This window comes from Gavialis gangeticus, unplaced genomic scaffold (genome assembly GCF_001723915.1).
Source record: "Gavialis gangeticus isolate Ggan-Ray unplaced genomic scaffold, GavGan_comp1, whole genome shotgun sequence".
Taxonomy (NCBI): domain Eukaryota; kingdom Metazoa; phylum Chordata; order Crocodylia; family Gavialidae; genus Gavialis; species Gavialis gangeticus.
This window is the reverse complement of record NW_017729000.1, coordinates 38,445,671-38,458,300: the sequence shown is the minus strand read 5'-3', so window position 1 is coordinate 38,458,300 and position 12,630 is coordinate 38,445,671. Positions and strand designations below refer to the sequence as shown.

The following is a 12,630-nucleotide window of genomic DNA, read 5'->3' as shown; positions in this document are numbered from 1 at the left end:
CAGGAGGAGAAAGTGGAAAGGGACTGAAAGAAGTTAGAGTAGCACGTGAAGGGCAAGAAGAAGCAATAGGCCATGATGAGTTGGGAAAGACAAAAAGTGAAAACTGCAAAAAGTGATAGAGTGGATGAAAGACAAAAGGAAAAGAAGTAAAAAAAAAAGGGGTTTTAAGAGTAAAAATATGCGTGGGGAAGGAAAAGGAAGTAGGGAGATAGTGACATGAATGCTTCCCCATTGCACCTATGTCCTGCTCCTTGCAACAGTCACTCATTATTGGCTAGACAGTCTCTCACTCAGATTTTATTTCAAGTACTTTATTAAATGGGCCAAGAGCACCTGCGTTTCCACAGAGCCACCTGCCCTTCCCCCTCTACCAATGATTAGGCCTGCTGAAAACAGACAAAAAAGGACACATACAACAGCTGAGTCAGTTTTGAAAACGCTTCAGCTAGCATTTAAATCCAGAAGAGCAGGGCACATTTTAGGTAATAGCATGTGTCATGTTACATAAAGGTTGCTAAACCAACTACTATCTTTGAGAACATCCCTGCTAAATTGTGTACAAAATGCCTGTTGGCATCTATGGGAACTGCGTGCATGCTTTCATTTGGATAACATGGCCTGTTATTGTGGCATAATAATGGTAGCTCAGCTGCTGTTTGGGTCTCTTTTTTATCAGATGAAACTTTAATACTTTAAAGCCAACATGATGTGCTAATGAAGGACCAATGATATGTTTCCTTACACAGGATACAGTCAAGAAGAGGATGGGGGCTGGTCTTCATTTGTAAGTATTATTGTTTTCATACAGTTAACCCCCAAAAGCAGATCCTGTGGTCTAAATTTTACCATAAGTTCTATCATTTCCTGCCTCTTCCTCCCCTCCTTTCCAGCAGAAGTAGAAGAAAAGGAAAATTCTGAGGTTGTTTGGGGACAGGGAGGGAAGAAAAGAAGGCAGAGAGGACTGGAGCTCTCTTAGGCCTAATACTCTGACATCAGCAATGAAAAACACCAAAAAAACAAACAAAAACTTTGTGATTGTAGTCCTGATTCTAGGTTCAGTTTGGATCAAGAGATCACAGCCTGCATTCTGCTCACATGGATTTATAACCATATTTCATAGTTATATTTCACTCCTTTGGAAACAATGATTAGTAAAAGAAGTGTGGCTTTGTAGCTTAAAGAAAAAAATATGTTGCCATTCTGGCCACTATGATCTGCATGTTTAGAAGCTGAAGGAAACATTTTCCAGCTGAAAACATTGCCACCATTACATGCTTCCTTTCATGTACAAAAGTGAGTCACTGTCTCGATCATAAATCATTTGTATCTGTTCTCTCCATTTTTTGTTCCCCATCATGGAAAAAACAATCTAGACTGAAAGTATGCATTTAACCTTTTTGTATGGAAAATGTAGCAGGAAGATAACAGGAAGAAACCTCAGTTGGTTGGCTGAATACAAACAAATTGAGAAACATACACTCTTACTTTGTGCAATACTGACTAGCCCTGCAGCCAGCGCCAGTGTTTTGAAACCTTATTACACAGCTTTAAAAATGTTGAGTGCTGATGCAATTCCCTCCCTTGAAACAAGTGGCCGTTTTACCACTGCCTTCAGGAGAATCAAAGGTTGGTCAATGCTGAGCATTTTTGCAACTCCCACTCTAGAAGCTTGTCATGGCCTTTTTATATCAGTAACAAGTTACACTGACTCTTGATATAGCTACAGTCATGTCACCTTGGGCTGAAATTCTGTTATGTTACAGAATATACAAATTAGACTGGGTTAATACAAGGCTATAAGACTCCAGACAAAATCCTAGTTGCTTTAGGAAATTATGTTAAAAAGATGAACAGCCTACTGATCATGCCACCACTGAATGAATGCCTCAACTTGCTCCCAAGAGGTACTATTACTTGCAAATACCACCATTTGGATGAGATGTAAAAGTGAGGTCCTGTACCTGTACATTTTTCTGCCATTCTTTCTAAGAATTAAAATATTAATCTATGTGATTCCAATGCTAAGGTGGTGGAAATTGTATAAGAACATAGATAGGAAAGAAAAAATTCAAATGGGTAACTTTTCCATCTCAAACTTCAGCTAATGCTGCTATTGTGAAAAGATACCACAGTTTAAGACAAAAAGCGTTATATGCTTTTTGTAAATAACTACCACTGGCTAATTCCACCAGTGCATCCCACCACTGCATTTCAGTAAAGAATCAAATCGTTCCTGTGTGATTTGGTATCTTCTACGGCAGTGGTTCCCAACCTTTTTTATATTGCAGCCTGGCATGGGAACGGGACAGGCTGCACGGAGCCGGCTGTCTCCCACCCAGGGCTGCACTGCTGCCCAACTTTAACTCTGCATGTGACTGTTGGCAGCAGAAGCTTCTTGCTCAGGTGGACAGATGGGTGTCTGGTGGGGGGGGCGGGGGCCCATGCCATGACTCAGCAGCCAACCCTTCACAGCCTGGTACCAGGCTGCAGCCCAGTGTTTGGGAACTTCTGTTCTATGGTGAAGGGCAACACTTTATAGAGATTTTTACTAAGCCACGCAGTACCCAGTGGTTACATCAGGTTTTCACTCACATATGACAGGATGAAGAAGATGACTATGAGAGCCCAGATAATGAAAATGACCAGGATGATGAAGCTGACTATGAGTCTCCAAGTGAAGAACCAGGTGAAGCAGGACCTGATAGTGATGATTATGAACCTCCTCCGTCCAATGATGCAGCACACCATAATGTCATATTTCCTGCCAAATCAATTCCAAGCAACACTGACTATATAGGTAAGTAAGAGAAAGTGCAATTATGCAAGTGACTGGATGTCTTATGGGGTTGATAATGGAATTTAAAAGGTATCATCTCACAAGCAACAATACAACTCATGCCAACATTTGTGACAACACTGACTTACTAGAACTTGATGGTTGTCTGGCCTAATGGGTTGCTTACAGACATTAAAAAAAACCCCCAAATGGCACTTTATTTGAAACTCTGTGTGCCCCATGCTGAGTCCAGCGCATGCCCAGAAGAAGCATCATGTTAGTTGAACCCAGCTCACCCAATGACTGTATAGATCAGGCACTCTAGTGGGGGGGGGTTGGTGCTTTTATCTAATAGATGACTGAATCAGCTTTAGATAAAAGCACCAAAAAGCCCTGCTGAAGTGCTTGATCTATAAAGATGTTGCAGAGCCAGGTCGAATTAATGCTCTGCTTCTTCCAGTAAAGCACTTTTTTTTAATGTCTGTAAGCAGCCATGAAGCTTAGCTCACCATTTCAGCCAATGTCCATGCATGTAATTGGGAAAGTTAACAAATACTGTGCACATCACAAAACTCACCATGCTTCCAGCTGGTAGTCATAGAAGACAGACCAAAAAGTGACCAAGGATTAAAAGTGAAACATCCTCTTATTCCTGATCTCAATGGTGTGCTATATGGGTACAGTGTTCAGCAGTGTCCACCTATGCACATAAGTACTTTCACTGAATATGCATACACAGTAAAATGTCAGCTAAGTAACATGTAACAATTAGTTTGGAACCTGCATAGAATTAAACACACTTACTTTCTTTACTTGTTTTGGTATTTAACTCCTGGATAGTCCCTTCTAACAAAAGAGTTGTAAGCATCCGCTGAAAACAGGTCTAAGTGGGATTACTGTTCTGCAGTTATAATTTCTTGGAGCTGATTCTCCATTGACCCACAAGTGTGTGGGTCACAGTTGTGACTCACAACTTATTTATATCCCTGCAAAACACTTCTGTTTGGATTGAGTAGTACAAGTACATGGCAGAAAAATGGGCTTAACATTTTTATTCATCAGGACTGAAGAGGACTTGGTAAATAAAGCAACCATATATTTAGTTTACAGTACATTAAGAGAAAGCATGAGATTTTATATGAGGCCTCTTTTTTGGTAAGACTTAGTAGGAGACACATGAAATAACCCTTTTGTGTAGTTGTTAAGTTTATATATTTTTCTTTTCAGATAGACCTACGACTGCTAGATCATCTCTCCAGCCTCCTATTCCACCACAACGCCCTGGTTCATCTCCCACACCATCATCCTATGGAGGGAGAGGCCTTCCTGTATGTTTCTTTTCCTTTTATTATCTCCCTTACTCAGCACCTTATATAAGGTCCAGGTATACCATCATATCCAACATGAAAGCTTATGCACTTAATTTCTATAAAAATTATGATTTTTGTGGGAAAAATCAGAACCGGTTGTCAGCTTTGCCATTTACATTGTGAGAATTTTGTCAGTTCTCAAGAAAACTTCAGCCTTGAATAGATTTTTCTGGATTATCCCAGGAGCAGATTTGCAGGCCCAACCCTATATACTCTTATTCAAATCCCAGGGAATTCCATGGGACTATACAGAGGTATAAGCATTTCTAAGATCTGGTCCTTAATGATATTCAAGAAGTGAGAATTGAATTGATCTGCAAAGCAGCAGGCAAAGATAAGAAAGATGTTAGCGGTAACAGTCCCTTCATTGCTTTTCCTCTGCTGAAGACTGGACAATTTTCTCATATTGTTCAAATCCACTAACAGCCATTGTGGTAACAGAACTTTTGACACCATTTTTTCTGCATAAATCTGGCTGTGCAGTATCTCTGTATTCTAGCCCAAGTGTAGATGTAAGCTACAATGGACACGAGTTAATTACTAAACATGGAAGCTCCTAACAAGTGGTATGAATTGTCAAGCCTTCTGTTCTATACCTCTGCTGTCTTACTTGAAATCCATATAAAACTAGGGCACAGAATAGGTGTCTGAAGATACCCAGGCTTAATTACAAGCATTTTCATTCTTTTTGAAGAAAGTGGAAACACATCTTTATCTTTGGTTTCAGTCCTCCCAATAAGAAGGAATAACTTGGTAGATCGACTTCAACAGCAGCTCTCTCAATGTCCTATAGATTCCTATGCCCCCTCTAGGCTGCTTAGTAGGGGTGTGCAAAACAGGCTGTCTTCAATTCAGATTTGGATTTGACCCGAATCAGGGGCAGTGATTCGATTCATAGTTTCATAGTTTCATAGTTTCTAGGGTCAGAAGGGACCTGAGCAGATCATCTAGTCCGACCCCCTGCCATGGCAGGAAAGAGTACTGGGGTCAAATGACCCCAACAAGGTGTTCATCTAACCTCCTCTTAAAACCCCCCAGGGTAGGAGCCTGCACCACCTCTCTAGGAAGTTGGTTCCAGACCCTAGCCGCCCTGACCATGAAATAGCACCTCCTGATGTCTAACCTAAACCTACCCTCTGCCAGCTTGTGACCGTTATTCCTGGTCACTCCTGGTGGTGCTCGGGGGAACAGTGACTCCCCCAATGCCTGCTGATCCCCCCTGACTAGTTTATAACAGGCCACAAGATCCCCCCTCAGCCTTCTCTTGTGGAGGCTGAACAGGTTCAGGTCCCGTAGCCTCTCCTCATAGGGCCTGCCCTGCTGTCCCCTGATCATGCGAGTGGCCCTCCTCTGGACCCTCTCGATGCTGTCCACATCCCTCTTGAAGTGCAGCGCCCAGAACTGGACGCAGTACTCCAACTGCGGCCTGACCAGTGCCGCATAGAGGGGGAGGATCACCTCTTTTGACCTGCTTGAAATGCATCTGTGGATGCATGACAAGGTACGGTTGGCCTTCCTAACTGCCTCCCCACACTGCCGACCCATGTTCATCTTGGAGTCCATGATGACTCCAAGATCCTTTTCCACCTCCGTGCTGACAAGAGGGGAGTTCCCCAACCTGTAGGTATGGTGCCGGTTGTTCCTCCCCAACTTCCTGATTCATTGATTCAGATCACTGTCCCCCATTTGATTTGGCTGAATCTGAAGATTCGGACATAGACATAGCTTTATATGTTTTTTCTACATACCTCGAGGTACCAGGTATGGCTTGTGAACGTTGCAATGGTGGGGCGGATGGAGCATGGAGGGAGAGAGGGGGGCAGTGTGCTTGGTGACAGACCCAGAAGTGGACTGGAAGTGCTTCAGTTCTGCTGCCAAGCATGCTGGGGACCGCCCCATGCTCCTGTGGGACACGATCTGCCCCAGAATCTAAGCATTCACAAGCCACCTGGTAAGTTGAGGTATATATAAAAAACATTTAAAACTGTGTCTATGTCCAAATCATTGAATCTTTCAAATCTCTCTGAATCATTTCAGAGGGTTCTGATTCGATTTGGAGAGATTAAAGGGTCTCCTGACTCGATTCAGATTTGGAAATTTGGCCACTGAATCAGGCCGAATCTCCTCTGAATCAATCAGTGACTGAAGCTTCACACAGCCCTACTGCTTAGCCCTCCTGGCCCTGCATTTCTCTCCTCAAAAGTCTATTACCAGAAATACAAAGTGTACTGTCTATCATATACCCCAGCTGCGTTAAGGCAAAATTGCAAGATGTAAGACCATTCTCTCTGTTCTTCCCTACTGCCCCTGGCTTGCTCACACCTATCCTTGAAGGTACCTTGTACTGTGCTTTCTGCATCCAGCACACAGATAGATGTACAGCTGCCAAAAAGGCATTCCACCAGAAAACCTTCTGCAGCAGAGCACAAAGGGCCTTTAGGTCATAAAGGACACAAAGGTTGACAGCTGTGATGTGGTGGGTTTGAGAATGACTTATACATAGAATGGGAATGCTGAGACTAACTTTAACCATTTATAAAACAATTTATTTTAGCAGCCATCTTTCCCTCCTCCATCAAGCAATAACGATATGACTAGAGATAGAAGCACCAAACCTTTAAAACGTAAGTGCAAATTTGTCTCAGGTTAAGCTATGGCTTAGCACACATTTAAACTGTCTCCAGCTATAGCAATATTAGTAGTTCTTTCTACCTGCTAATCTGCCATGGATTGCATATCCCATTCTAAAAACTATACAATTTAATCTCTGCCTGCCTCCTGGTTATTCCTTCCAGTTTTTATGAACTACATTATTGTATTGTTTAATTTGAAGAAGGGAAATCAGTTCACAATAGATATGGTATACACCTTATTCTGTATGGCATTTATGCATTAGTTTTACACAATATTTTTATTTAGCCCCAGCCCCTTCTATAGACAGAAGCACAAAACCCCCACTGGATCGTCCTGGGCCACCATATGAAAGAGATAGCCCAGTACCAGGTCAGTATTTTATTACCATTGTATCAACTGCTGATGTTTGTTGCTCAATTTTGTCAATTTAAGTTTTATTAGTAGAAGGGTTTTTTTCCAAGAAACATGTTTTAATATGCCATATTTGCATACCACATTCACCGTTTTCCCTAAAAAATAGCCTTCCAAAATCCAAGACAGTTCATGTCTTAAGAAAGAAACTGATTTTTCTGCTCTGATTCAAAGCATCCCTCAAAAAATCTTAGCACTTGTTTTTTGACTATGGAAAAACAGAGCAATTCTTCTGTTGCAAAATACTCAGAGAGACCTTAACAGGTCAGAATGCTTTTGACAATATGGATTCCTATTTGAAATCTCTGGGTTTAATCTTGTGAATACACCTTAAAAGGATCTTGTGGCACCCTGATTGAGACTCACTGGTATAAGAAAAGAGAAAAGATAATACAGCATTGTTACTACTACTTCTGTGATGTGATATACTATATCTGGGTTTGCTGTCTGTATTTAAAAGCATGTTGAGAAATTTAAGAGAATTCAGAAGGGAGTTATAAAACTTATTTGGGGACAGGAAAATAAATGACGATTGTAGACATGAAATGTGATGCCATTACATTTTTAAAAAGAAGGCTAATATTAATGGCTCCTTAATCTATCAATTAATGGCATGAAAGAGCCAATAACAATGTTGAAGATAAAAGAAAATAATTTGGAAATGAGATGCAACTTTATATACCAGGTGAGAAATTATTCATTGTAATAACTTCATAAGACTGTCATGATTCAGAGCCCAAGTATCTTTTCCTGCACTTACACCTTTGGGGACTTGGGTCTTTGAATCCATTAAATTCACTGTGCAAACAAGGTAGTCAAAGACTGACCTCATGAGCCTCTACTGTTTTAGTAAACTTTATATTGATTACCTTAAGTTTGTTTTTAGAAAAAAAATATTTATTCTTTTCAGGAAAGAGGCCACCATTTCCTGAAAAGGTAAGAGGATTTTTGGTTGGTATTTATTAGTACATTTCAATCCCCATTGAAACATACTTATGTGTTCTTTTAACTTTTCCTTACTGTTTTACAGTCTCTGACACCAAATCTAAGGTAAGAATTTACACTACAGGTTACATACATTAATGCACTATCAGGGTTACCAAATGATACTACATTAAACAATGCCTGATCTCACAACATACCTCTCATATTATAGATCTCTGGGGGAGCAGTTAGCAAAGATACAAAAACCTCCTATACCACCAGCTGAGAGATATGAAAGAGGTCACCCAACCCCTGGAAGGAAGTTACCACCCATAAGGTAAGAATAATATTTTTTATGTTAAATTCAAATATGAACAACAACAACAAAAAATGAAAATGCTACATAAATTAATGTAATTAATCTCTTCAGAAATACCAACACCTGTAAATGTTGCAGGAGTGTTCTCAGCAGTGCTTATGAGCTGTGTTCTTTATTGTAAAAGAAAAAAAAAAAGCCCTGAACTTTCAGGGCCCACTACAACAAATCTCTCAGCCAAACATGAAAGCGAAGGGCAATGTATTACAGAGAAAGAGGAAAATTCTCCATGATTCTTCCAGAAGCCTTCTTGGCTTCTTGTTAGAAACTTCTGTCTCATGATCCACATTGCCACACTCAAGCCCACATTCCTTTTACAGCATACAGGAGAGAGAAAGGTTTAAACCATTCCCCAGCTCTTCAGTTCTGCTACCCTATAAGTCCCTACATTCATGGTCAGCTTCTAAATAGGGTCTTACGTTTTATTAAGAAAAAATGTGTTCTATTAACTGACCAGCATAATCTAAATACTAGAAATGAAACCATGTGTCCTTATACAAAACTGTCAAGCACTACACCACTCTGGATAAAAGTTCCAAGGGAACAATATTTTTTCATTGCTCAGATAAATTTAAAGGCCAGATCATGTTTCCAACTCCACTTCTGGGAGTCAAAGATTGCAGAAGCAGTCACCAATGTAGAGCTGCTAGACTATGCCTCAGTCCTATAATAAGCACATTAGAAATGGCCTACTGCATCTATATAGAGCTCATTACAGGATCAGGGCCTTATATCACCTTTGGTTATGATTTCAGATCAAACACTCAGGTGTCTATCTGAGCAAAGTAAGAAACTAGATTAGAAGTTACACCTGTGTAATTTTGTGTCTGAAAGAATTGATATAATCAGAGGTCTCTCCTAAAATTATGGCCATGTGTATAAATAGAGAGAAAGTGAATGACTGATTTTTCCATCCATCTACATTTTTTTTCTCCTCTTATTTCAATTAAGGCAGGGTTGGGCACCAGAAAAAAAACCTGATGTAAGTATATTTCAAAGTAAATATTTTAATTTAATTATAATACATATACTTAAATGGCATAAACTCTGTTTAAGATGGGCTATCACTTGTATATATTAAAAACCCCCAGACACTAATAATTCTTTCTTAACATAGGCCTTCATTTTTAGTTAGTTCTTCCAGACAAAGTTCAGTGTATTCCCTGGATACACTATCTTAGAAATTAGAGAAGCAAAAATTAAGGCCAATATTAATTTGAAGTCACTACTGATTTCGCATACCCCTGTTTTGGCTTCTCTAACTTGAGCTGTCTTTTCAAAGAATGCTAATTCACTGCTTCTGCCCTGGGAACAATGACAGCTTCTACCTGCTGAATATCTTCTCCCTGCATTTTGAGGGTATCTTCTGTTGAATACCTTATGGCTTATGCATTTCAAAAAAATTTTGACCTCTGATTTCCTTTTCTCACAATCACAACTTCTAAAATAATATGGCATTTCAGAGAAAAATGTTGGTGTAATGGGTAAAACAGTCAGCTACTTTTGGTTTTCTTAAATACTGAAAATGTCACTGACTTCTAATTTTTAGTTTTATTAATGGACAGTACAGTTGTGATCTTATGAACTTCTAAACATTTTTCTCTTTCTACAGGAAGAAGAAGAGAGTAAGTATCTAAAAATATATATTTAATATATCAAGGAATTCTTTGTATTTTGTTTTTAAAATCTCAAATGAATTAACAGATATGTGCATACTTATAAAAATATATTATAACTTGACAGATAACTCAGAAAAAAAATCACACAGACATTTAATCAGCAGAAGCACAAAACATGAAATTAAGGCAAAAGTTCTTTCAGTTAGCCAATTATAACACTTGTTTCTTATCCTCATTACAACTGAATAACAATTAATTTAATATATTTTCTTGATAAAAATGTACAGTTTGAATATACAACCTATCATTTTTTATTTCCTTAAATATTGGGCCAAACCCTGCTTGCATTAGTCACACATAGTATTGCTGGCAGAGGGCTCCAGGGTGAGCCCTGGCCTGGAGGCAGCCTCCTGCATCACTATCTACACATGCATTTAATCTCACTAATTTATTGTGCTGTCAGATTGTACTTGTATCTGATGGGACTATTCAATGGTGCAGTAAATTGGTCTACACTGGTCTAATTTCTGCGCATGTGTAAAAGATGACACTTTACTGTGCAGTTAATTAGTCTACTGTATAGTAAAGTACACATGTAGATGTGGCCGCTGTGACTGAAGGTAGTGCCAAAAGAGATGTTTAATCCTTCTGTTGAAGCTTACAAAGAAGACGGTGTCAGAAAATAAACATGACGCTCAAGAATGAAGCTTCAAATCCAATGGTCAACAGTGGCATAACAGAAAGAACTGCTTGTAGTGCTTTATCTTTGATCTGCATACAATATACTTTAGCCAAAGGGCTTCTAAAGTTGGACTATCATTTTTCTAGAGTAGAGCTTCCAAAACTATAATAAAAAAACCTTAACATAATTTCCTATTTTTTACTGAATTTTGAATTCTAAAATAATTCTACAGAAATAATCATAGACCATTATCATATCATATCAAGATTAGTATATCCCTATTAAGGGCATTTTAATAAAACATTTGCTCCATTAATTGTACATAATTAAACAGTCAACTGAAGTTAGGCAGTATTAGTTCACTAACACTGTCTTTACAAGTTACTGTAAGAGTGTTATATTTAACTTCATGTTAGGTAGTTTTAACTAGTTTTATTTTTCCTTTCCACAGCAGTACCACAGAGGTCAGTGCCACAGCTATCTTTACCTCCCTACAGTTCCAACACTTTCCCTTCGAGATCTGCCAAACCACCACCTAAATCTAGTCCATCAGGATCCAACAGTATGCCTGGCGCATATGGAGAAAGGTTTGTTTTAATAGTTCATCTCATTCATTTTGACCTGCTCACCATTTATTGGGCAACAGCAGTATGTTGGTGCTGTAAAAGACTCAGAAAGACACATCAATGAGTTTATTATTAAAGTTAGATTTTTATATCTGCTCCCTTGACTTGTAATCTTTCCCAGTAGTGCATCAGCCCCAGGCTTCTACTTAGAGGGTGCACACGCATGGCAGCAGTAGCAGCTGCCAGCTCAGCCACTGCAGCTGGTCTGTCCTCCTCTGTTGCCACTGCAACCCAGGGCACAAACTCTGCAAATTCCACTATTACACAGAAACCCCCAGCATTTTCAGGGTCCCAAATATCCATGCATTTCACTAAAGCAGACAGACAGCTCGTGGGATCATTCAGAGTTTAAAAAAAAGTGGCTCTTACTTTAGTTTGAATTTGTTAGCTTTCTAGTTATAGAATCATAGAAAATTAGTGTTGGAACGGACCTCAGGAGGTCATCTAGTCCAATCTCCTGCTCAAAGGAGGACCATCGCCGACTAGATCATGCTTGTTGAGGCCTAGTCTAGCTGGGTCTTAAAAACCTCCAAGGACAGAGTCCACAACCTCTCTGAATAACCTGTTCCAGTGTTCTACTACCCTCCCAGTGAGAAAGATTTTCCTAATATCTAACATAAAGTTCTCTTACTGCAACTTGAAATCATTACTCCTTGTTCTGTTATCTGCTACCACTGAGAACAGTCTAGTTCCATCCTTTTTAGAGCCACCCTTCAGGTAGGTGAAAGCTGCTATTATTAAATCCCCCTTGGTCTTCTTTTCTTCAGACTAAATAAGCCCAGTTCCCTCAGCCTCTCCTCATAAGTCATGCCCCAGGCCCCTAACCATTTTTGTTGCCCTGCACTGGGCTCTCTCAAATTTTTCCAGATCCTTTCTGTAGTGGGGGACCCAAAACTGGACACAATACTCCTGATGTGGCCTCCCCAGTGCCAAAGAGAGGGGAAAAATCTTTTTCTTTGATTTTCTGGCAGTGATCCTACTAATGCAGCCCAGTATGCCACTAGCCTTCTTCACAACACTGTTGGGCACACTGTTGGCTCCTATTTGGCTTACTCTCCACTCTAACCCTTAGGTTCTTTCCGGCAGAGCTGCTGCTTAGCCAGTTGGTCCCCTGTCTGTAGTGGTGCATGGGATTGTTCTGTCCTATGTGCAGGCCTTTGCACTTCATAGAATCATAGAATCATATCATAGAATCATAGAAGTCGGGTCAGA

General features: G+C 39.8%; 1 protein-coding gene across 1 annotated transcript in view; it reads left to right on the top strand.

Annotated features, from left to right (window-relative positions):
* LCP2 (lymphocyte cytosolic protein 2) overlaps positions 1 to 12,630 on the top strand; it is an 81,284-nt gene that overhangs the window by 53,553 nt on the left and 15,101 nt on the right. The window contains exons 6-16 of the mRNA XM_019506526.1: positions 747 to 784; positions 2,602 to 2,797; positions 4,004 to 4,104; positions 6,701 to 6,770; positions 7,066 to 7,149; positions 8,102 to 8,127; positions 8,222 to 8,241; positions 8,348 to 8,452; positions 9,443 to 9,473; positions 10,104 to 10,116; positions 11,244 to 11,379. Coding sequence (XP_019362071.1) covers positions 747 to 784; positions 2,602 to 2,797; positions 4,004 to 4,104; positions 6,701 to 6,770; positions 7,066 to 7,149; positions 8,102 to 8,127; positions 8,222 to 8,241; positions 8,348 to 8,452; positions 9,443 to 9,473; positions 10,104 to 10,116; positions 11,244 to 11,379 — 820 coding nt within the window. The remainder of the gene's footprint in view (positions 1 to 746; positions 785 to 2,601; positions 2,798 to 4,003; positions 4,105 to 6,700; positions 6,771 to 7,065; positions 7,150 to 8,101; positions 8,128 to 8,221; positions 8,242 to 8,347; positions 8,453 to 9,442; positions 9,474 to 10,103; positions 10,117 to 11,243; positions 11,380 to 12,630) is intronic.